The following is a 25,133-nucleotide window of genomic DNA, read 5'->3' as shown; positions in this document are numbered from 1 at the left end:
GCCTAGATGGCCTCCTTAGATTCTCTTCCTCTGCAGAGGAATTGGGAATTTTTTAACCCTTCCTATAAGCTCTGTTTCCCACCTTACTTTACTGTAAGAAATTCCAGGCAGGGTCATATTATCTGAATGTACTTGGATGTCCGGTATGGTTTATTTTGGTGGGCTATCTATGATACCCATCATTTCAAAATAACTTTCTTTGGTATCTCCCTAAGGACCTATGACTATATAGCTTTAAATCTTAAGTATTCTTTTTTCCGCCTATACAAAATAGGGTAACAAGTTCTATGCTCTTGAGTTTCTTAATCCTAAAATCATCTTCCTTCTTTGAGTAATCATGGTTTTGATGAAAAAAGCCAATCTTCACACTCTAGGGGGAAAGTTGTTAATTTGCTCACAACAAATTATAAATTTGCCAGATGCCCTCAGAAGTCAAAGCTATTATTTGTAACACTCCAAACCCTTCTAAGTTACTGCATATGACTCTTAGGATACATACCCCTAGGAATATATTCTTGTTGAATATTGATGATACAGGTTATCCTTCCCTATTTGTAATGCATTGGTTCTAATGTAGAGCCTGGGCAATAGTGTAATTTAAATTCTGGCAAGTAGAGGAAAGCTTTTGAGTTTAGGTCTAAGCTACAATGTGTTAAGGAGACTAAATTCCTGTCCTAAAAGGCACATACTACTACAAGGTGATAAGACAAAAATGGCCTTTGGGACAGGATTTACTAATTTGCTTGAATTACCATCTACCTTGACATTTGGAATCTTAAATAAACTGTCTTAAACGTATATACTATTACTACCGTTATTTGTTTAATTGTATCAGGAAGGCTTTCTGTTAAACAACTGGCATTTATTAAACAGAGACTATTGTGCCAAGAACTAAAATGCAAAGAAAAAACTCAAAACAAAAAATCAGCCCTAGTTTTTAAGGATCTTCCAATTTAACAAGGAAGGAAAATAGCTTTTAAAGATTTACAAAGAGCTTTACAATTGCCTCTTTAGGTCTAACAGCAACCCTGAGAGGTAGGTACTATCCCCATTTAACGTATCTTGGAATTGAGTTAGGAAGGTTTTCTAAAACAATTTCTTGGTCCAGTAAAATATTGGAAAAACTGGAAAATTAAAAAAGGTCTGCTTTTTCGAAGCCTGTTTTCCCTACTACAAAATGGGAGGGTTTCCAGTATCAACTGCTTGGTGCCATGGACAGAACCTTAGATTTGGAGTTGGGACAAAGGTTAGGGACCTAGTTTTGTCACTTACGCCCGCCCGTGTGATCACGGGCTCGCTTTCTTCATCTGTAAAAATAAGGTGGAACTTCATATTATCCCTGGGGTCTCTTTCAATCCATGATCTAGGAAATCCAGCACCAACTGTCCAGAATCTGCCCAAAGGGGTTCTCCCAAAAGATAAGAGGGGGATAATCAAGGAAAAGTCACCCACTCTCCACAAAACTTAAAGAGACGGCTTTGATTCAGTGGAGGTAGCCACCCCCACCCCCCAGGGAGGATTTGGAGCGGTGGATCTGGAGTTTAGCGTAGTCCAGCTGCTCCGCGAAATATTAGACCCAAGTCTCGGGAACAAATTCAAAGCAAAAAATAGTCCTAGCGTTAGAGGCGGAGGCTGGCGCTGCTGTCAGCCCATTGCCGTGGGATGAGCGGCTGGGCTGGACTGTAGTGTATCCTTTAGCTATCCGCCACCTACTAGACCTGATGAGTAGGAGCTAGTTGGAAGACCTTGCGCTCTTAAGTCGATCTATGCTCAAACCCTACAAACCATGAACTCCTCTATATGCCTACTGTCCACGGAAGAGAAGTCCCACCCTTTTCTCTAGTCTGTGGTGGGCTTGTATGAAGGGACAGGGCTAATGAAATCTTGTGCTCAGTCTCTCAACCAATCACAGCCTACTAGACGTCAGCGCGAGGGAGGAGGAAGCACGGAGCTAGGAGATTGGCAGGCCATTGAGCCACTGGCTTCGGACGACAACCTCAGTCCTGTTGCGGATGGTCTAATCAGCCAATAGCGTTAGGAGACTTGGCAGATAGTAGCCAATTCAGGCGGGAGGCGGTGCCTTGGCGGGGGAGGGGAGAACGGAGCACCAGAGGCCGCGGAAGCAGAGCGCAACTGTGGAGATTCCCGGAGCAGTTGCTCACTATGAGTTATACAGGTAAGACTCGTTACTAGTTGAGGAGGACCAAGTCGAAGAGGGTGAACCCGAGGCCCAATAACAGCCCTAAGTTTCAGTTAGGGAATGAGACGTCTAGTGTCTGGTCGGAGGCCTTAAGATGGCGCCGTGCCCAACTTTGCCACCTACCCTCCCCCCAATCCCCGCCCCCAGTCTTAGGCTTTGACTGGGTGGAAGCCCTTAGCCCAGGGCCCAGCTGTGATGACGCCGTCTCCCAGCCTTCGGTGCTCCTCGCTGGGCGTGGCCTCATTTCTCTTTTGGTCTGTGGGTTTTCTTGTGACTGGCCCCGGCTTGGAGCTGGAGAACTCTGATTCAAATCCTTGCTCTCTAGACGACCTTGGGCAAGTCCCTAAACCATTCTGGGCCTCAGTTTGCTTTTCCGTGGAACTGGGCGGGAGGGGAAATTGTGTCGAAGTAGAGGTTGGCGCTCGGCTGAAGGGTTGAATCGGGGTTCCCTCGCCCCCGCTCAGGGAGGGAGCAGGGCTGGGGTCCGACGTCACTTTGAGCTGGCGAACCTGTTCCCAGAGGAGCTGCAGATCTGGGGGCCAACAGGCAAGTAAGTAAGTACGTAAGGAATTGAGTAGACGTTGCGCGACGGGGAGCTGCAAACTCCGGCCAGTTCTGGACCGCGCCCCGTGAGGAGGCGGCTGAATTGGAAGGGGGAAGATTGCAGTCCTTCGGTTGGTTCAAGTGTAAAACTCTGGGGTTGATAGGACTAGCCAGGATTTGTCCAGTTGCAGATGTGATCCCGCGATCCTCGGAGGCAGATTAGCTTGTCAGGTGAACGAATCTCCCCCGCACCCTTAAAGAAGTCTGGCAGGATTTGCCAAACCTTGAGTCCCCTTCCACCAGCGTGGTCAGCCCTGTGGTTAATTAGGCCCGACCCAGAGACAGATCCAGGAAATGCGGTGGGAATGTATTCGGATTGGCTGGCTTTGGAATTAGGAAGACTGGAAAAGACCGACGAAATCCTATCCTTTCAGTAGAGAAGCAGAATTAAGAGGTATCAGCTCTTGGAATTGTGGCATTTTAAAAGCCAGAAGGGTACTTAAGTGATCTAATCCAGGATTAGAGATCCAGGGCAGGAAAGCATATTAGAAGTCATCTAAAGACCACTTCCCAAACTTTATTCATGAGGAAACAGACCCTAAGAGGTTAAATGTCCAAGGTCCTATGGATAATAGTTGGCAGAACTGGGATCTAGTCCAGTCCCACTAGTTTAGAAGTGGAAAAATAAGTACAAAGAAGTTATGACCTCTTCTTAAATGTCTAGTTGGACAATCGAGGTCTGAGTCCATTTAAGTGTCCTAAAGAAAATAATTTGGGGAGGGGAAGGTGATAGCCGTGCCAACAGAAGTTATTGTGAACATTAGAAATTATTAGGCAGAGAAGTTGAAATGTGAGATGGTATGTTTTAAAGTGCAGAAAACTGTCATATTTATTTGAGTAGATACTGAAATTGGTCCAGTGGGTTTCAAATACCTCCAGGGTCAAATATTTAAATCTTCTATTTGACCTTTAAAAGCCCTTGATGATAACCTGGTTCTTTACTTTTCTAATTTTCTTAATACCTTACTTCTCACAACCCCCCCCCCCCCCAGATATGTTGTTATCCAGTGACATTGACTTCCTTGCTGTTCTCCTACAAGATACTCCCATCTCTCAATTCTGTGCAGATTTCACTGCATATCCCTCATCCCTGGAATTCCCCCATCTCCTACCTTCTGCAAGAAATCTCACTTGATTCTCCTTAATACTAGCACCTTCCCTCCTAACATTGCTTCCAGTTTATCCTGTATGTATTTTGTCTTGTCCATGGTTGTTTGCATGTTATCTCCTTCATTAGACCAAGCCTCTTGAGAAGAATAAGGGCTTTTTTGTTATTATTTTTTCTTTATATCCCCTTAGTGCTATGCCTGGCATATATATATGCTTGTTGAAATAACTTGAATCCACAAGCATTGTCAGCTTGGTTCCATGCTGTGTGCTAGGGATAAAAAGAATAAAACAAAACAAAAACTGTCTCTACCTGAAAAGGAATACATATTCAAATGGAAAGGTGTGTGTGGGTGCTGAATCATTTTGGGGTAGTTAATGAAGTACTGATTTGGTTTTTCTAGTTCATTGAATAACAAAGAGGAAGGAATTTTCCATTTCTGGGGAAACAAATTTTGCAAATACACTTTTGTCCTTGAGGCAAATCTTGTTTGCTGTTTACACAATTAAGCAGAGTTAAGTATTTCTTATTATTTTATTCACAGTTTTTTTACTCTTCTACTTTAGCCTGGTTGGAGGCCTTTGAAATCCAAATTAATACTTCCAACTTTTGTGGCTACACTGCTACTGAAAAGAAAAGCTTTATTTGACTTTTTGATCTTTGGTGCCCCTGTTCATAAATATGATTGTCTTCCTGGAACAAACAGATTTTATAAAATCAGCAAAATGTTTATTTAATAACCCATACTTCCTGTCTTAGATTCAATATTGCTTCCATGGCAGAAGAGTGGTAAGGGCTAGGCAATGGGAGTTAAGTGTCTTGCACAGGGTCACAAAGCTAGAAAGCATAAATAAGGTCAGATTTGAAACCAAGACCTCTCATCTCTGGGCCTGGCTTTCAATCCACTGAGCCACCTCCCAATAAAACGTTAATCTTTTAATATGTATAAGAATGACATTACTCTGGATAAATAGCCTACTACTACTAAGACTTGAGTTCCGTTTCTGCTTCTTGGTATATTGAGGCTGCCTAATTATGTGCTAGATACTTAATATCTCAGTGCCCCAGGCAACTTTGCAAATTGCAAAATAGCTGTCCACCTGTATTAGGAATTTCTACAATGAAAATTCCCTAGCCCTATTGATGTCCTGTACAAAAACAAAACATGTACTAGGATTAGTGTACTAGATGTTAGTAGAGATGCTGGGATAAATAAACCATGGCCCTTGACCTTAAAGAAAATGATGCCATGATATGTTACAACTTAAGTTAATAAGTATTTCCTTATTATCCGGGCACTTGAAGGAAATATACTTGTGTAATTTTTTTTGAGGTATTTTATAAATAGACTACTAGGTGTTAGTGTTGATTCGGAAAAAATACATAACTATTAAATAGTCAGAAAAACCACTCTTTAATTAAGGAAAGGAGTCACAGTGCTGAGTAGGCCTCTACTCAGAGCTGCACACTGCCCACCTCAGAGAGTCTTGAGGATTGAACTCAGGATGCTCTGGGCTCTGGGAGTGCCACCACAACTCCAAGGAACAAAAAAAATTAGGGAACCTATATACCATTTGGGAAGATCCTGGGACCAGGAAAGAAGATTGACATTACCATAGCTTCAAGGAAATCAGAGTGTTCAAACCTGATGCCATCCAACTTGGGAAAGGAATCCTAGCCAGAGGCTAGGGTGTAAGGGAAGGGGCTACCTACCATGGATACTAAAGGCTGGGCCCTGCCCAGATGTGTCTTCCTGGGAAAAGGTCTCTGATACTTTGAGGAAGACTACCTAAGACAAAAGGATATTTAGCATTTACCTTAGGGTCCATTATTCAGTCTGAAAACTGCTAGCCTGAGATTCCCTTCAGGGTGGATTCTCACGGGAACATGGAACAAGTACAAGCTTTGGGGTCTCCAACTACAAGCTAGTTCCAAAACTTGAGTTGAGGTTCATCAGATCTCACTAGGCTACAAGTTTGGGGGCATTAGTTCCAGCTCATCTTGCCAGTATTCACAGTACTGAACGCCAGGATTAGTTCTTATATACTGAAGAACATAAAATATAGCTCAGTTCATAATATCAATTCATATTTCTAGACAAAGGGACAACTATAGAATAGATAGATTTAAACAAAGTCATACTAACAAGTTTAACAAAGTTATTCAAGCATCCAGATTCACCATTGTTGTTGTGACACTCCAGGTTTTAATAACAGTAGCCTTTTCTACAGATTTAAATAGAATTATTTTTTTTTTTGGATTAAGTTAAATGGGGGGGGAATCATAGAAAAACTTAACAATTTACAGTAAATAAAGTATTTGCATCTTATTTTGATTTGACTGAATGTCTTTTTTTCCTCCCATAGATTTATTTTTACGCCTTTCTTTTTAAAAACCCTTACCTTCCATTTGAGAATCAATACTAAGTATTGGTTCCAAGGCAAAAGAGCATTAAGTTCTAAGCAATAGAGGTTAAGTGACTTGCCCAGGGTCACACAGCTAGAACATTTCTGAAGCAAGATTTGAACCCAGAACTACCTAGTTCTCTATCCACTGAACCACCCACGTGCCTCTCTCCCATAGGATTCAAACAAATAGTTTAAAATATAAAAACCTGCTTGTTTAAGTGCATATATTTGCTTAAAATTTGAGAAGTCTGGATACTGGTGTTTCTGGTTATCTTTTCCCACCAACTTCATAACTAAATTAATACAAACAATATGGCCATAATAGTGTCTCAGAGCTGCCAAGGTATTTTCCTTTTAAATAGTTTGCTTTTCTGTAATCATATCTTTGGAGGATTTCTTTATCTGGAAGGGGCTGAGTACCTACCTGCATAGCTATGCCCTTTATACCATCTTTTCTATCTATTTGAAGACCTCAACTCAAAGCAACTCATATTTTTGGACAGTTTTATTGGCTGGAAATTTTTCCTTTATAATGAAGAGAAATGACTTTTAATTTCCATCTGTTATTCCTGTCTGCCTTTATATTTTTTCCTTAAAATAACAATTATAATTCTTTTTAATTCTTTTTTTTCTGGCTTAATTTTCCAAGTTACTTCATATGACATGATTTTTACTTATAACATTGTTGACAATATATTGTAGCTACCAAATTAATTTGAAAGGTACTTTTTAATGTAGTGCCCTTTAAAAATTATTATATAAAGTATATATCTGCCTTCTGATTGAAATCTATTTCTTAGTGAGATCATTTCAAGCAAGAATTTGTAGAAAAATGATTAAATTTCAGTCTTCATATTAATGATTTAAGTGAAATTCCTTCATGTAAAAGATCTTTGTGAGGGGAGGGAATATATCAATGTCATGCATTTTTCTTGAGTGATAATACTACTTTACATGTCTCTAGGGTTTGTCCAAGGATCAGAAACAACTCTACAATCCACATTTTCTGATACTACTGCCCAGCCCACATGTGACTATGGTAAGTCTAGATTGCCATGCTTCACACTCAAAACAGGGAGGAAAAGAGACTAAGTTGGGAATTTCATGGCAAAGGACACCAGGTGACTCTTGCTTCTTTGGCCAGATTAAACTTTTTTTCAAATGATGCCTATCTGTGTAAGTACTCTTAAGGTTTTAGTTAGAAATTTTGTGCTTCTATGTTGGATAATCAGAGGAAAGGATAGGATGGAAATCCTTAACTCCACATCTCCTGCCAGCTTCCTGGTCTGTATTCACTGCCTCTAAGCAAGGTAGGAAAAAATATCTTTCATAGTGTTTCTGTGATCTTTAATATAGAACAGTATCATATTAATCATTCAGAAAATCAGTATTTGGGAATTGAAGTGATCAGTTAAAATTCAGTGGTTTGGTTTCAGCAAATAAATTTTGCCCGGATAGTAGACTTCTTGAAATGGAAACCGAAGTTTTAAATCATGGGCAAGCCATTTAAACCTCCTGGGCTTCCCGTTTCCTTTTCTATAAAATGAGATAATTGGGCCAGGTAGCCTTTTAGAGCGAAAGCTGAAAGGAACTTCAAATCCTGTGATCCAAGCTAGTTATCTTCTGAAATACTTCTAAAAGTGTTTCATAAACTTAGGGTAGTCCAGCCATGCCAAATCATCGTGGCTATTTTCACTGCATTTTAGACTCTGGATTATGAATTCTCTACTACTAAGCTACAGCAGTTACATTCTTGTCCAAATGTAATTCAGTTCCTTAACAGTTTTTATTTCAATAGGTCTCTAATTGCATTAGTATGGATATTCTTTTCATTAATTTCCATTGCAAATCCATCATACTCTTTTCATTCTGAGAATTTTCTGTCCCTCTCCCTCCCACCAGAACTTTGGACTGTGCCTTTGAGATTCTGAGCTCTGATAGGGGAGCTTTCACTTTATAAAATTATGTATTTTGCCAGGTACTTTGCAAATTTTAACATGCTACATAACTGCCACAATCATTATCTTTTTCAGTCTTGCACCAAACTAAGGCTCCAAAATTTCCTGAAAGTCTTTTAACATACTCTCTTCCCTAAACCCCACTCCATTCCTTTATTAGAATATAAGCTCCCTGAGTTCAGGAACTATTTGGTGTGCTTCCATTTGTATCCCCAGCACTTAGCACTATGTCAGTGCTTTATTTATTCATTGTCTCTTATACATTTTTTATAGAAGCTTTATCTAGTGCGTAGAAAGTTACTCCTTTTCTATACTTAGATATGGACCTTGAGTTAGAAGTGACCTCAGAGGTCAGTCCAGTCCAATGATAAAATAACTCATTCAGGGTCACACAGGAAGTGGTGAATTTGAATTGCACTTTTCTTATTTGAAATCCAATCTTTTCCATGTATCTTGCATCTGTTTCTAACTTTGTCATAGTAACATAGGATTTAGGGGTTAAAAGGATCTTCCGGATCATCTGGTCAGAATCTTAGATTTGCAGTGGACCCTGGCCTTGCCTCAACTACACTCAAACATACCCCCTTTCACATATTCTGATCTCGGGACATTGGCCTTCTTGCTATATATTACACTAAGGTATTCTATCTCCTAACTCTGCATTTTCACCAACTGTCCCTCGTGCCTGGAATTCTTTCCCTCCTCATCTTCATCTCCTGGCTTCCTTCAGGTGCCAGCTAAAGCCCCACCTTTTGCAAGAATCTTTTGCCAGTTCCCATTAATGCTAGTGTATTTTTGATTCTAATTTCTCTTATATATATCTAATAATAGCTAACATTTATGTAGTGTTTACTATTTGCCAAGCACTGTGCTAAGTTTTACAATTATTATATCATTGGATCCTCACAACCACCCTGGAAAGTAGATGCTCTTGTTCTGGTACAATTGTGTCTAACTCTTTATGACCTCATTTGGGGTTCTTGTGGCAAACAGTCTGGAGTGGTTTGCCATTTCCTTCTTACAAATAAGAAAACTGAGGCAAGCAGAGGTTAAGTGACTTGCCCAGAATCACACACCTAATAAGTACAACCATTCTGGGAGGTAGGTATTATTATTATCCCCATTTTATAGCAGGGGTAGCTAGGGCAAACAGGGGCATATAACTAGTAAATGTCTCAAACTGTATTTGAACTCAGGTCTTCCTGATTCCATTCTAACCACCCTGCCACTTACTTGCCTGGTTTGTGCTTCTTTGTTTGTTTTTTATTCTAAATTTTACAAGACTCGAGTAAAACAAGCATTTCCATATATAAAGAAAAAGAAGATTGTACCTGAATGAAATCACAATTCTCTTATATGTTTGGCTTACTTTTCTTCATAGCTACATAATAAATCCCGTCCACAAGTGTCTCATCCCTTCCCTACCCTCCCCACATCACAAAAGTTATCACATTAGGTATCGCCTGGGAAACTGGACATAATCATACAAATTAAGTCTGGTGTTTTCAACTTTCAGTTCACTCTAGAGGTAATATTCACATTTATTCTAGTATTCTGTAGGTATGTATAATGTTCTCTTGGTGTTCTACTCATTTCACTGATCATTATCCTGTGTAATTCTTTCCAAAATTTTTTTTTTTAATTAGCCTGCACATCTCTTCTTATGGCATAGTATTCCATTACAGTCATATACCACAATTTGTTTAGCTGTTCCCCAGTTGATGGACATGCCTTCAATTTCCAATATTTGCCACAACAAAGAGAGCTGCTATAAATATTTTAGAACATGTGAGTTCTTTTTCTTTTTCCCTGATCTCCTTGGGAAGCAGACCCAGTAATGATATTGTTGTGGCTAAGGGTCTATATTCTAGTTTTATAACTTTCCAGGTATGATTCCAAATTGTTCTCAAAAAATGGTTTGGTCAGTTCATAGCTCCACCAGCAATGTATTTTTCCACATCCCCTCCGGTTTTTTTTTAATTAATTTTTTTGTAATTTAATTAAAATTGGTTTGCACATGTTCTTTGCATATTGTCTCCTCCATTAGACTGATTGCCCTGACAACAGAAGCTGTCTTTGGCCTTTTTTTTTTTTTTTTTTTTTTAATCTCCCATGCTTAGCAAGGTTTTTGGCATATGGGTGTTTAAAAGTGTTTGCCTTCTAGATGGTTCAGTAGACAGAGAACCAAGCCTAGAGACAGTAGATCCTGAGTTCAAATTTGGTCTCAGGCACTTCCTAACTATGTGGCTCTGGGCAAGTAACTTAACCCCGTGGGAAGCCAATAAGAGAATAGATAAAAATCTGAGATTCCTCTTTTGACCCCCTTTTGTGATCCTTGTGATTTCTTGTTGAAAAGTATTGTGACCTTATTGAAAAGCTTTAAGTTCCTATCAAGTTAAAGGGCTAAACCTGAATTTAAAGGGTTAACACTGTTAACACAGCAAGGAATGCTGCCACCTGGTATAGCCAAGGCCAAAATTTTAGCAGGGACAATTCGACCATGAGCAGGATACTCCCCAACTTGGCTTCCTGATAAGAAACCTAGTCAAAATTCAGCCTTGGCCTTGGTCTATTCTGAAGCCAATGTTTTGTGTTTTGATGTGACATAATTTGTAACTTCTGCACATCTGCAAAGTTTGGGGGGGGGGGAGTTCTTTTGTGTGAAATGAGTCTTGAAATATATATATATTCGAGGGGGAGGAGTTCTTTTGTGTGAAATGAGTCTTGAAATATATATATATAATAAACTCCATGCTCCTGGAGCCAGAGCTGGAAGCCTGAGGTAAAAGACAACTCCCTTGTCCTGTTCTTATTTCCTTATCAACTAAACTGTCCTTATCAGATTATCAGAGATGATGAAGAGATCTCCACATAACCCCAGTTGCCTAACTTTTACCATTCTTTTGCTTTAGAACTGGATATTTAGTGTCAATTCTAAGATAGAAGGTAAGAGTTAAAAAAAAGTATATATGATTTAATCTGATTCTTTGCTAAAACTTAATATATAAACTATGACTTCTTATCTCCATTGAAAATAACCCTTTCTTAGGGAAAAGAAAATTGTCAGCCTGGCATAATCTGTTCTTAATGAAAACATACTGACTCTGAATAATTACTTCCTTTTCAAGATGTTCATTCCCTGATCCTTTGAAAATATACGTTCTAAAGTTTTTCCAAGAATTGAAAGTTGTGTTCATTGACTTACTCTGAAGATTTCTCTTTCCCTTTTTAGAAAATTAAGAACAACATTTACCCTTGTCTAATCTTATGAACTATCTTACTCTCCTCAAATTTTAAAGATTCCTAGCACTGCCTCAGCAGTCATATCTGCAGATTTCTTCAGAACATTCAGTCATTTCATCCTGAATAACTGATTTGAACTTATTGAAGGCAGCAACATTCTCTTAATGAGTCCTTATTTATCTTGGTTATCAGCTCCTATTAGCCATTTCTGTTCTGTCCTTCCCAGTCTAAAGCTCATTTTCTTTGTAATACAAAAGCACCAAAATAAGACTTCCTTTCTCCATCTTTAGTTACAGTTGTCCTGGCTTTTTTTGGAGCTTCTCTTTTCCCTATGTAGCTTTCAAAACAAAACAAAAAACCCAACCTAAACCCTTTTTTGTTCTGATTTCAGTTCATTTTAAGCTTCAGCATTCTTGACTACAGGACCATGCCATTATCTGTAGGTACCTAAGATCAGTCGACTAGTAAACATTTAAGGACCCTACTATGTGTCAAGAACTAAGCTAAGTCTGGGTGATGGAGGGAAGCAGAAAAAGTCTCTTCCCTCAAAGAGCTACAATCTAATGGTGGCCGTCTTCTGGCTCTTTTTGTCCCATCCCCCATCCTTACAGAGATAACTTGCAAACAAATATATACAAAATGAGCTATATATAGGATAAATAGGAAATAATTAAAAGAGGGAAGGTATTAGAATTAAGAGAGACCTTAGGCTTTCTGATAGTGATTTTCTCCATGTATGATAATTTACATATAAAATTATGATCATTTTAGCAAAGTATTTGGCATATCCTCACATAATATCTTTGTGGACAGGATGGAGCCTTGTGGGCCAGATTGACTAGATATAAAGAAATAGCCATTAATTGATCAACGTCACCTTTTTGAAGGCTTTCTCTAGTAGGATTTCTCAGACCTTTTCATCTTGGGACCTCAATACACTTAACAATTATTCAGGCCCTCTCCCCCCTCAGTTTTTGTTTATATTACTTATATCTGTTGATATTTACCCTCAAGAAATTAAAGTATTATAGTATTATAAAAATAATTTTGGCCTCATGGACTCCCCAAAATGGGTCCTCAGACTAAACTTTGAGAACTGCTGCTCTAAGAGAATTCCTCAGTAAGCTATTCACTGGAATGAAGGATCAGATAGAATATTTATATCTAATTTGCAAGTAGCACAAACCTGGGAAGGATATATAATTTGTTAAATAGTAGAATCATGTTCCAAAAAGATCTTAATGGATTGTCTAATATGTTGAAATTTAATAGGAATAGTTATACAATCCCATCTTTGTGTTTTTAAATCAACTTCAAGAACAAGATGGGAGGCATATTTAGGCATTAATTTGTGTATTTTTTAAAGATCTAAGGGGGTTGAACTTAAGCGGGGGGGTATGCAAAATGTCACAACCAAAGATAGTATAAAAGAGTTATAGAATTGGTGTATTCTATTGGTCAGATTATATCTAAAGCATTGTGTTCAGATCTGGGGTTTATTTTAGGAAGGAAACAGATAAGCTACTTTTGATAAACTATAGCATATCTAGAGGAGGATGACAAGGATTACTTTTAAGTATTTGAAGGATTTTCATATGGAATAGGAATTATGGCATTTTCTCCTTGGCCCTAAGAGAAAGAACTAGAAGGAAGGGAAAAATGAAATCTTGTCATTTACATAGTCCTTTAAGGTTTGCAAAGCTCTTTACATACGTTTTTTCATTTGTGCTTCATAACATCCCTTTGAGTTGAATATTAGTGGTGCAATTCTGATTTTACAGCCTAGGGGACACTGAGCTCAGAGAGACAAGTGACTTGTTATATAGTAGCTAGTAAATGTCAAGATTTGACTATTATGACCTCTGCTATTCTTTCTAAATAAGATTCTGTGTGAATGAACAAATAATACTGTCCTGTCCTTTAGAGACTTTCATACTTTGCAATATTGATTGATTTATTTTTCCTTATTTTTTTTCCTCTACTGAATTGCTTCTTTATAACATGCTGCCTAAGTGGTCATTACTTCCTTGATACTGTAATTTTAGTAATGGTTCATTTTTCTGGTCCATGTAGGTTCCATTCAGTGATTTAGCTTGCTGAATTTGAATAACAATTTCCGAGTTTTATGTACATTCCTGAGAACTTATGTATACTTTTGAAAAGTGATATATCCTATTGGGTCCAGTTTCTTTAATTACTGTTTTGGGTCAGTATCATGAGCCCCTTTACTTTATGGGAAGAGCGATAGCATTGGATTTTACAAATTCTCTTTGCAATCATCTACCAGTTAAGAACTGGGAAGAGGATATTGTCCTCACGAAATGGTTGGCAGTGTTTGAACCTTCAGTGATTATACTATATGTTTGCTCTGTTGCCCTCGGGTATACACATACAGGATTATCCATGTCACTCTCCTGATTTGTAATCTGATTTTATGTTTTCTCATTTTTGGTTGTTTTTTTTTTTTTGCAAGATAGCTTTTGCCTATTTGTTGAGGGTATTATTTTGGCATGTGGATAATCTCACTTTTCCATTTAACAAGTGTTAATGAAATATTTAGATATTGAACTTTGTTCGTTATAAGTAGTTTGGGATTTAATTGGTGATGTTATTTGTTTTTGTAGGATATGGAACCTGGAACTCTGGGTCAAACAGAGGCAAGTATAATTTTTTTTTTTTTTAAATTTTCTTGAGACTGAACCATTGATATATTCAGTTTGGCTGTTTTGTTCCAGGTATGAAAATAAAAGTCCTTGAAAAATGAAGTGGCTTTGACTATGCCCTGGCAGTTTAAATTTTTACTAAAATTGGCTACATTCAGATTGCTTCCTCTTCTCCCATCTCTTTTCCCTAACTACTCCTACCCCTACCCCCCAAGTCTGTTTTTATAAAACCCAAGTCCAACATAAAATTAGTTGTGGTTTTCAGTATATATATCCAGTATATATTTCAGTATACATTTTCCTTTTGGAGAGATATCCCTTTAAGTCTGTTCTTGCCTCAGACCAGTTTGGTGATATGCCTTTGGTTACACCACTGGTCTCTTTCTTTGGGGGTAAGGTAATTTGACCAGAGATTCCAGACTGGAAAGAGGCCAGCTTAAGTGGACCTGCCTCAGATTGTGTGATTGGAACTGTCCATATCTCTTCTTACAGGTTACGAGAACTATAGTTATGGATATGGATATGGTCAGGATAACACTACCAGTTATGGGTATGGTGTGGCCAGTTCAAACTCTTGGGAAATTCCTAACTCCGACACAAATACAAACCCTAATGCTTCTGCTAGCACCGGTACTGATACTGTTCTGTCCAAAATTAATCAGCGCTTTGATGTGGTGTCTCACCTAGAAACGGACATGATGCAAGGAGCACTATATGGCTCAGGTGGAGACAGGTGAGTGTAGCTGTCATGGTGAGACTGTTCAGTAAGAGTGTTTATTTTTGAGAGCGGTAGATGCTTTCAGTCAGCTGCTCACTCTCCACTAATGTCACCATCTTGATTAGGTTAAATTCAGGAATGGTTTTCCTTTTTTTCTCCCTTCCTTTTTCTTCCCTTGTATGACATGAAACCCAAGCTGAGATAGTTAGTCTCCATCTCAACTCAGAGACCATAACAGATTGTAATCTGCTTTTCTTCCAGAGGAGCAAGGACCCTGGATTTGGCATGAATGGTGATGCCAGTTTAGCATTCTTATTCCATTAAATATATGTGAAATCAGAAAGATAAATTTCTTTGCTTAGTTATCAGTTAATCCAGGAAGTTGTAACATTAAGACCTACTTTGTGCAGAACCATAGGTGGCGCAATGGATAGAGTGCAGGGCCTGGAGTCAGGAAGAATCATCTTCCTGAGTTCAAATCCAGCTTCAAACTTACTAGCTGTGTGACCCTGGGTAAGTCACTTAACCCTGTTTGCCTTAGTTTACTCATCTATAAAATGAAGTAGAGAAGGAAATGGCAAACCACTTGAATATCTTTGCCAAGAAAAACCCAAATGGCATCACAAAGAGTTAAACACAACTGAAAAATGGCAACAAAACATTAAACACTTAGAGACATTATCCTTGCTCCCAAATTTTTATTGGGGGGAAAGTAGGGAAAGGTATAATTTATCCATGTTTTTTCAAAAACTATTTGGAATTTTCTTGGGACACCATAAAAACCATTAGTCAAATTAGAAAAGACTATTCAAAGTAGGTCTGAGAAAAGATGTGAATGGAGCCTCCTAAAAATATAATTTTAAAGCCTTAGCAGAGGCTGCCTTTGTTGTTTTGGAGATGAACACTAACTGCTAGTAGGTCTTACATAGAAAGATATCTCAGTTTGGAGGTAAATTGAGAGGCAGGGCAGGCCGGTTCCAACAAATGGTTTCCAACTAAAAGGCAAACCTTTTAATACCGGGGGTAAGGGGTGGTAATTAAGCAGGGTGCTGTTCTTGTAAGATAATAAAGCAAAATTTCCTCGAGCAGCCTGTTGGGGTTGTTAATAATGGGCCTTTATCCCTTCTGAAACAATGTATTATAGAGATGAGACTGGTAACTGAGTCACTAACTTGTAAGAAGACTGTGGACAGCATGATAAATCTGAGCCAAGTTTCTTCCTCTTTTTTGGCATTTGTGGTTGGCTGTTGATCTCTAGTTATTCACATACTGGTTGTTTATATTAGTGGGGTTAATGCAGCCAGCTTTGTCTCTGTTCCCATAGTGGCACACTTTGAGGATCTGGTTTGAGGAGATCCTACTTTATAAGCTGTGTTCAGACTTTGGTTGGTAGATAACAGGGCTAAAGTTAGAAAGACTTACACATCTTATTCAGCTATTGCCCTTTTCTTTCCTTGTTTTCATATCCTTGCTATCACACTTAAACCTGCTATTAGGGTTTGTAGCTCTGTTAAGTTTCTTTTAATGAAATCATCTCTTCTGTCCCTGTGTTTCATGTATTTCCTAGACTAAGAGTTTAGGCTTTCAAGAACAGTTAATATCTTTTCTATTGGTCTTCTTCAAGCTATGGCACATTTTCAGCAGTTGACATATTTAGTATAAGTTATGCCTTACTAAGATGAAAGTAAAGATCTATCTCAAATTCCTGGAATGGCTTTGTGAATTTTAGAAAACAAATTTCTCTTTGTCACTTCCTTTAAGTAAAAAGGAACTCTTTTGGGTATTGGGGATTTATAACATATGTAGGAGTGGCACTGTACTTCCTTTATACTGGATTAGAAGGAAGGGCTAAAAGCATATAGGTTTAGAATGTTTCTTTTATTCATTATCTTTTCTAGGGAGGGTTTACCTTGGGGTAGCTGACCAATATTGCTGTATAAACAGTAGTAAAAAGGCCTTGCTTCTAAAATTCTTTATCTGAATCTATCTTTAATTTGTTTATCTGAACTTTTAGAGCTTATGTGGGGAAAAAAGGGAAATTGGGTTTTATAAGCATGGGGATAAATATTATAATATAACTCAGATTTGAAGTGCTAAAAGGGAAGAATGAAGCTGGTCATTAGTAGGTTGGGAAAATTTCCTGCCATTTTTGAAATGGCCTGAAGCATTTGACTGCTTTTTAGAACTTTTTTCCCCTTAAGCTATAGACTGAAGAGTTTGACCATACAAATTAAATTACAAAGTAGGAGCATGTTGTTTGAATGTCACTGAACCCATTAGAATTCCCAGATGATTTAGCTACAGTGTCTGTACCCCTTGTGAAATGCGGTCCCCTTCCCACTCAGTTTACAGTTGATCGGTTTTATAATGTTTATGGGGGTAGGGAGTAGTTTTTGTTGTTAGGGGCCACTTAGTTTTATTTATTGAGCTCTGTCCTGGCCTCTGTATTCTTGAGTCCCTCCAGGTTACTGACATAATACTGTGCGCCTCTTGCAGGTATGATTCCTACGAAGCATATGACTCCAGGGCTGCACTGAGCGACCGTGATCTGTATAGATCCGGCTATGACTACAGTGAGATTGACCCTGAAATGGAGATGGCCTATGAAGGCCACTACGATGCCTACCGGGATCATTTTCAAGTCCGTGATGCCTTTGGCCAGCGGACACAGGGCTGGGCCAGAGATGGCCGCACTAACCAGCCTATGGCTGCGGGCTATGGGCGCATGTGGGATGACCCCATGGGGGCCCGGGGCCAATGTGTACCGGGTTCGTCCCGCCTCCCATCCCTCTTCTCTCAGAACATTATTCCTGAATACGGCATGTTTCAGAGCATGAGAGGCTCCTATGGGAACATGCGATTTGGCTTCGGACTTGGCAGTGGGATGAAACAAATGAGGAGAACCTGGAAGACCTGGGCTACTACAGACTTCCGGGTAAGAACTAGCCTCTTTAGTTGGGTATTGAAGAAAGGGACAACTCACTAAAAGTGGAACAGTTCAGTGTCATAGGCATGAATTTGTTGTTGGCCAGGCCCTGTCAAATCAAAAAAGTGGTTCCATCATTCAGGTTTAGCCCCGTCACCATCTTAAGAGAGGGCACCATGGTTCATTTAGTGTATTAGCTCTTTTTTGCTCAACTTTGGGCTTTCCTTATCATCTGCAGAATAAAAAGAAGAAGCGAAAACAATCAAATAGCACAGATGAACCTGACAGCAAAGCACCTAAGACGGATGGCTCTGAGAACAGCGACTCTGACAATGGTGAGGTGCAGCCAGTTAGCTATTCTCTCCTAACTCCCCTCATTCTTAACAAGCTGAACCATCATGACTCCTAAGTTGCTGTTTCTCTCTTTCAGATGAGGGGACTGAAGGTGAGATGGCAGAAGGAACAGAAGCCCCTGATGCAGCTAGAAAGAGCTCCAGAACAGTAAGTGCTTTGGAATACTTGACCTTCTTTACCCAATGTGGTCTCCCCCAAAAAAGGCGGCCCTTCCCAGGTACACAGCTGGGTAGCCAGGGTGCTAACTTGAATTTGATTATGTTAGAAGGTGGAATACCAACTGAATAGAAGAGATGTTACTTTGGAGAAATTTGTCATAATGGTGGGACTCACCAAAGAGCTGGCCCTTGTTTGAATCTAGGACCTCCCCTATAGAATTATCCTTTCCATGGTGGCTTTTATAGATCCTCTTCAAGCATAGGTTTTAATCTTTTGAATTTTCTGTCAGGAAGGAGAAGAGGAAGAAATAAAAGAAGATGGGAAGGAAGAAAGGAAAGAAGATGCTGAAAAAGGTGGGTATGTTCAAATGCTCTATGGTTGTAATTGGACATTTCCCCTCTTAGAAAAGACCATGCAGGTACTAGCAGCTTAAGTGGGCAGAGCTGTGGGGAGGTGGTTCTGGGACTTGGCAGGGTGTCCATTGATGCTGATTCTTTCAGCTTTCTTTGACCCACCCTATGGGCTGGTTGTATTGTGGTAGTTAAATACAAATCATCTTCTCCATTGAACCAGAGGCTAGGGCTAGTATTGGGCATAGCCAGCCACCTGCAATCTGTTGCTTGCTGTCTTAATCTCTGGACAGGGCTATGTAGTTTGGGATACCCCCAAGAATACATACCCCTGCCACAACCAAGTATAGAGCCCTATGACTCCTACAATTCCCTGGTCCCATAGTGACACCCACTTGCAAGTTCTTCTCAGTGGCTGGCAGTTGTTGACGTCCGAGCCGTGGTCCCCTCGTTCCAGTTTTTACGGCTCTGGTTTGCGTGTCCTCTCCCTTAGCGCCTCTCCAGCCCCAGTTGGGAGTCCGTGTCCCCCCACCCGTGTGATGAGCACCAGCAGGTACCAAACAGCAAATCCAGTATTGGCCACTGTTGCCTCGGTGACTGGTTGGGGGGGTGGGCAGGGCATTTCGAGCATTTCACATAACTATTCCTGGCTGCTACTATGTCATTCTCTGTGGCCTCCATCCTGCTGGATCGGCCACTGAATTATCATCAGGGTTGAAACCCAGCTACCTACTAAACCCCTTTGAATTCCCGAGCTGCTGTGTTTTGGTAGAGTTGTGGGGTTGGGAACTTGGGCTTAAACTTCACAGAGGATTCATAAGCTCTCTGGGGTCCTCTAGAGTTCCTTCCTAAGTACAAGAGCAATAGAGGTGGGTGAAGCACTTTGGGAAGCTGTGGGTAGCATAGAACCAGGAGGGGGTGGGGGGTTACCTCTCCCTTTTCCTCCCCAGCTCTTATTTCTCCATTCAGCTCCCTCAACAGGTCTTGGAAAGGTACTTGAGGTCCCCTGGCTCTTCAGGATTGGATTTTAGTAGATCTTAACAAATGAATACCGCCAGCTCTTGTTGGTAGCTGGGAGGAAGAAGGGCAATAGAATCCGCCTTTATTCTGCAGAAAAGATATGATTATCCTGGTTTTCCTATCCCTCTTGTTCCTATAGGAGCACTGACTATCCAGGAGGAAATCAGTCAAATCAAACGCAAATTACAGGCTGGCAAGAAGACCCAGGAGAAGCAGAAGAAACGTCAGCGGGACCGGATGGTGGAAAGGTAATATTCTCTCTTCACTTTTCATCTGCTGACCTCTGCCCTAGCAACTTGTGGCTGACCAGGGGTTTCAGCAAGCGCCGTTACCTCTTCCCCATGGCTAGCCTTCCTGGCAGCCCCAGGCTACCCACCTTCCCAGGGTAATTGGGATCTCTCAGGAGATGGATGATGTACTCTACTCCTGGCCTGGCCCTGCCTCCTCGTCTCTCCCTCTGGCCTTTCAGTGGGGCCCAGTGTTGCCCTGGCAGCTGGCACCTGCTCTTCTGTGCATGGACCCTGCTTCCCACCAGTCAGGGCTTCCAAGGCCCTGGTTGCATACCTAAGAGCCTGAATTGTCCCCCCTGCCCCCCAGAGGCCGCCTTGTAACTGTTCTGCTTCTCCGGCTCGGGACCCGACACTGCTTGGCACCGTTGCCCAGAAGCTCCAGCGCTTAGGTCACCGAACATTCCCAGAGGTGCTGTGGGGGCCCCTGGCCCCCAAGGGAGGGGGCCAGCTCATCAGAGACTTCTGAGGCACCTCTCCAGCCCAAACCTGTGGCCAAGTGGCTGCTACCATGCCTGGGAGAGACTGAAACACCAGTGGGGGAATCTCGGGAGCTTTGGGCCCTGCCCTTATGCCCAGTCTATGGCAGAAGTTCCCACATTTCTGTGACTTGGTGCTGGAGGGGCCAGTCCGCCTCAGGCCCGTGTCCGGCAGGTGGCTGAGCCCTTTACGCCCCTGCTGTCGGGTCTATTTGCCCTCAGGGCCCCCGAACTGGTGTTTGCCTCCGACTCAGACTCTTGCTCTTGCTGGATCTTCCTCGGCCAAGCCGGCGCCGGGCCCCTGGGCTCTCCAGACAAAGCTGTTCCCGTGGCCCAGATATGGACGGCAGAGGTAGGAACCCGTCCTGAGGCCTTGGTGAAGGCCAGCTTCCTCCGTCCCCTGCCACGGCCACCGTTGCCTCTCGGCTCAGGCCCCCAACCCCCCCCAGGGGAACCTGCTATGGACAGCCTGGCCCTGACCACCTCAGTACAGGTGGCTCCCAGCTGCCATCATGCTGGGCACCCTCCTTCCAGGTCAGACTCTTTTGTTCTTGGAAGAGGAAGATGAGGCAGCAGGCACCAGAGGCTGGGCTGCATCCAGCCCCTCCTTCCCTTCCTCCTTCTGCCACACCTAAGCTCTCTGAGCTGAGGATGGGGTAGGGTGGTGAGCCCCAGGAAGACACAGCACCTCTCAGCGGGCAATGGCTCAGGACTGATCTCTTCTCTCTGCGCCATGGGGCCAGATCCTCCGAGTTCGGCTGCCCTTCCCTCCCCTTCCCCAAGTTGTTTCTCCTAGATGAATTCCCTACTTTGATGGAAAGTCCTACTTGACCACCCCACTGACACCTTTCTAGCTAGTCATTGTCTCTTTCAGAAGCAGCTGGCTCCCATGAATCTAGATGAGCCATAGTATTGCTGCCTGTGATTAGCCCTTCCTGTCTATGGGAAGAACATATCTGTATAATCCCTTACAGAAGGCGCGGTAGGATCTGCTTTATTTAGCTATTAATACAGTTCAGAAATTCCCACCTGTTCCCCTCTCTGAACTGTGACTTAATTCTTCCCTCATGGTGTCAACATTCCTTCTTGAAAAAAGAATGGGAACTGATTTCAGAGCCTTGTGAGTTTTCCCCTTCCTGGGACCATTGCCTCAGAGTCCCATAAGGAAGTGATTTGAGTATCAGAACCTGGGAGTAACCCCATCCTATTTCTGGGGTTTGCTGTCTTCATGGTTCAGGGACCTGGTGCTGGTAGTAGCACCTTTGCTGTAGACCTTGTTTGACCACTGTTCTTTTCCTGGCAGGATCCAATTTGTGTGTTCTCTCTGCAAATATCGGACCTTTTATGATGATGAAATGACCAGCCACTTAGACAGCAAATTCCACAAGGAACATTTCAAGTTTGTAGGCACTAAATTGCCAAAACAGACTGCAGACTTTTTGCAGGTGATTTTGGGGGTGTGTTGGGTTTTTATCACCTCTCTGCTGGGAAGTGGGAATGCTTTGACCTCTTTCCATTCTTTTCCTGAATACAGATAAAACTGCAAACATTAAGATTTATCATGCAGACTAGGCAAGAGAATTCACAAATCCAAAAGGAAATGACATGACCAAGACAGCGTCCCACAAACCTGACTTCCATATCTGCTTGCTTCTTAGCTACCTTATCTCCCTCTTTCCTTTTTATTTTTTATTTTTTTAGGCTTTACACAAAAGAGATACACACTCCCTTTCCATCCTGGTTGGGAGACTCCTTTTCATTTATAGATACCCTGATAACCTCTTGTTTGGCAGGAATATGTTGCTAACAAAACCAAGAAGACAGAAGAACGTCGCAAAACCATCGAGGACCTAAATGGTGTGATCCAGCAGATCTATAAAGATCAAGATCTTACTCAAGGTGAATGTCAGCTCTCCTTTTTCCATATGATGACACCCAAGGGATGATAACTGGAACTGCCTTAACTTCACTGTTCATTTAAGCTGTTTTCTGGTTGTTGTTTTGTATCTAAATTAGAGGATTTCCATAATCTTTATGAGAACTAAAAAGCCTTTCCTGAGCCTGAAGCACGCGGGGTTAACTTTGGGGGTAAATGGGAGGGGGAAGAAATGAGACTTGGTTCACTGAGGCCTCTAATAAGACCAAGACATCTATTTTTTTAGTGTTCAATGGCTGGACCTAAAGACCTTTCTTGTATTTTGTAATTGGAGGCAGATATTCTAGTAGAAATTAGTGGATTCCTCTTAATTTGGGGACTAAAGTTATCCCAATAGGGATATTGTTAGGAATTGGAGACTAGCAGCTCCTTCCCTTGCAGAGATTGCCATGGAGCACTTTGTGAAGAAAGTGGAGGCAGCTCACTGTGCAGCCTGTGACCTGTTCATTCCCATGCAGTTTGGGATCATACAGAAGCACCTCAAGTCCATGGAACACAACCGAAACAGAAGAGTGAGTGGAGTGCTTTGGTGCTGGCCTCTGCCAAGTCAAGGAAGCATTGACTTATAGTGGGAAAAGTGCTAGGCTTTAAGGGGCAGACAACTTATGGGACTTACTGCATGACCATGGATGGGCAAGTCAGTTTTCCTCTTGAGTTTCCATTGTTTTCCCTTTAAAATCAGAACAATAATTCTTGCCCTCTACTAAAGTTCTACCCTAATATCTTTATAGAGGTGATTTGAGATTCTCCCAAGATCAAGTGGGCAAAGCCTCCTAAGTTGGAAAGACTTGGGCTGTAGGCCTGGTGACAGATTATAAATCTCTCAGGATTGGCTATATCTCTTAAGTTGCCCATAGGGTGATATGCTTTAAGCCACAGCAGAGACATTATGGTATAGTAGAAAGTGGTGATTTTGGAGTGAGTTGGATTAAAATTTGGCCTTCAACACTTACCAGCTTTGTGAACATCATGGACAAGTCAATGAAACTGTCTTATCTGAAAATGTGCTGCCTACCACACAGGCTTATAAAGAAAGTGCTTTGTAAACTTTACAATTGGGTGCTTCTAGTCATGTGAAACTCAACCTGTGGCTTATAAGGGATGAGACAGGGTCCTAGGGGATGGTCTCTTGGTTGTTGAACTGTTAGGATAGTTCCAACTGCTCAAGTGGGCTCTCTTCTTTCCTTTTAGCTCATGATGGAACAGTCTAAGAAGTCCTCACTTATGGTAGCTCGAAGTATCCTGAACAATAAGCTCATTAACAAGAAACTAGAACGATATCTTAAGGTAATTAGGCCTAACTGACCAAGGGAAGCCTCTTCCCTACCCCTCCAATACATGTGCACTTGCACATAACACATTTTTGGGCCAGTCTCAAACTTGGGACTGGGAAGTTGTGACTTACCTCACTCCTCTAAATTAGCATATCCCTTCAAGACCTCTGGGAAAAAGGGGTAGGACCTGAGAAGACCCTAAGTTTATCAAGTGGAGGCAGAGGTGACCCTGGCTTTTTCTTCTGGTGAGGGCAGTAGAAATGAAGGTGGTGGTAAAGGGGGAAATTTTAGGACTTAAGGGAGCAGAATTGCTTGGGTAAGGCTGTACCAAAAGACTGGTATGTGTTTGTGGCTTTCAGGGTGAGAATCCTTTCACGGATGACCCTGAAGAAGAGAAGGAGCAAGAAGAAGGAGATGGAAGTGCTGTGGAAGAAGGAGTGGTTGAAGGGGAAGATGAGAACAAAACCAATGAGAAAAGCACCTCAGGACAACCTAGACTTGAGGCAGGGGGCCAGAACCAGCAGCCTGAAGTAACAGCTGGGCCTGGAGAACAAACCTCAGCAAAGAGTGTGATAGAGGAGCAATCAGGTCTGGAGCTACCCCCAGAGGAGGAACCAGTGCCCTTATTAGGAGGTGCCTTGCAGCAGCAGATCCGGGGTATCCCTGGCCTGGATGTGGAAGCTGATGAAGATGAAGAATGAAGGAGCCAAACTTCATGGGGGGGGAAATGGGAGAGAGCTCAGACCTGTTTTGAGTCATCATTAAATCTTTTGAATAGAGTGGTAATGTGTGAGACTTGCTAACACCCACTTAACTGTTCTGTCCCGTGAAAGCCTAACCTCTTTTGTAAAGGGTTATGGAAATAGGGGAGTCTTTTTGGTTGTTGCATGGGGTCTTGAAGTGTAGAGAGAGGATTGAGTGGTTTTTGTTTGGAAACCCCAATTACATTATATCTCAGTTTTGGGCCCCTTGAATTGAGGTACCTTTTCTTTAGGAGCATCATCTTTTATAGTATATGCAACAGGGTATATGAAAAGGTGTGGGCTTCTAGTCCTCTTCTTAAGGCAGCTTTGTTTATAATTGTTGGTTCTGGGTTTGAAAGGACTCTCTCTGGAAAAAGAAATTTCCCTGTGTTCTGCCCCAGATTTCCACAACAACTCTGCCTGTTTAATAATTTTATTTTAATCTCTTCCTTTTGCTGCAAAGCAAAAGCAGCATCATATTGTTTGTAAAAATCTAAAATAAATGTTCATTCAGAACTGATAAAAGTCTTAAGTGAAGTTTTATGGGGGTTTTTTGTTTGGAGGGATTGGGTACGGCTGAGCAACCTTTGAGGAGAAACTTGAACAATCAAAAATACATTAGAGAGGGCAGCTAGGTAATTCAGTGTTGAGAGCCAGGCCTAAAGACCAGGGGGACCTGGGTTCAAATTTGGTCTCAGAAACTT

General features: G+C 41.4%; 1 protein-coding gene across 3 annotated transcripts; it reads left to right on the top strand.

Annotated features, from left to right (window-relative positions):
* Positions 1-2,115: 2,115 nt before the first annotated feature.
* On the top strand, positions 2,116-24,954 carry AKAP8L (A-kinase anchoring protein 8 like). Of its 3 annotated transcripts, none has more exons than XM_044671541.1 (15): positions 2,116-2,176; positions 7,284-7,358; positions 14,145-14,177; positions 14,676-14,916; positions 17,398-17,836; positions 18,066-18,162; positions 18,258-18,328; positions 18,630-18,693; positions 19,850-19,958; positions 21,780-21,921; positions 22,270-22,375; positions 22,794-22,924; positions 23,604-23,699; positions 24,046-24,216; positions 24,283-24,954. In XM_044671541.1, the coding sequence occupies exons 1-15, from the start codon at positions 2,164-2,166 to the stop codon at positions 24,385-24,387; spliced, it is 1,893 nt and encodes a 630-aa protein (XP_044527476.1). In that variant the 5' UTR covers positions 2,116-2,163; the 3' UTR covers positions 24,388-24,954. The 3 variants fall into 3 exon arrangements, with proteins under 3 accessions (XP_044527476.1, XP_044527475.1, XP_044527477.1); XM_044671542.1 differs by having other exon boundaries at positions 2,119-2,176; positions 14,676-14,733; XM_044671540.1 differs by having other exon boundaries at positions 2,117-2,176; positions 24,046-24,954.
* The last annotated feature ends 179 nt before the right edge of the window (positions 24,955-25,133 follow it).

The sequence above is a fragment of the Gracilinanus agilis genome, chromosome 1, assembly GCF_016433145.1.
Source record: "Gracilinanus agilis isolate LMUSP501 chromosome 1, AgileGrace, whole genome shotgun sequence".
Lineage (NCBI taxonomy): Eukaryota > Metazoa > Chordata > Mammalia > Didelphimorphia > Didelphidae > Gracilinanus > Gracilinanus agilis.
Note: the sequence above shows the minus strand (reverse complement) of the source record. Positions and strands in the feature narration are given on the sequence as shown.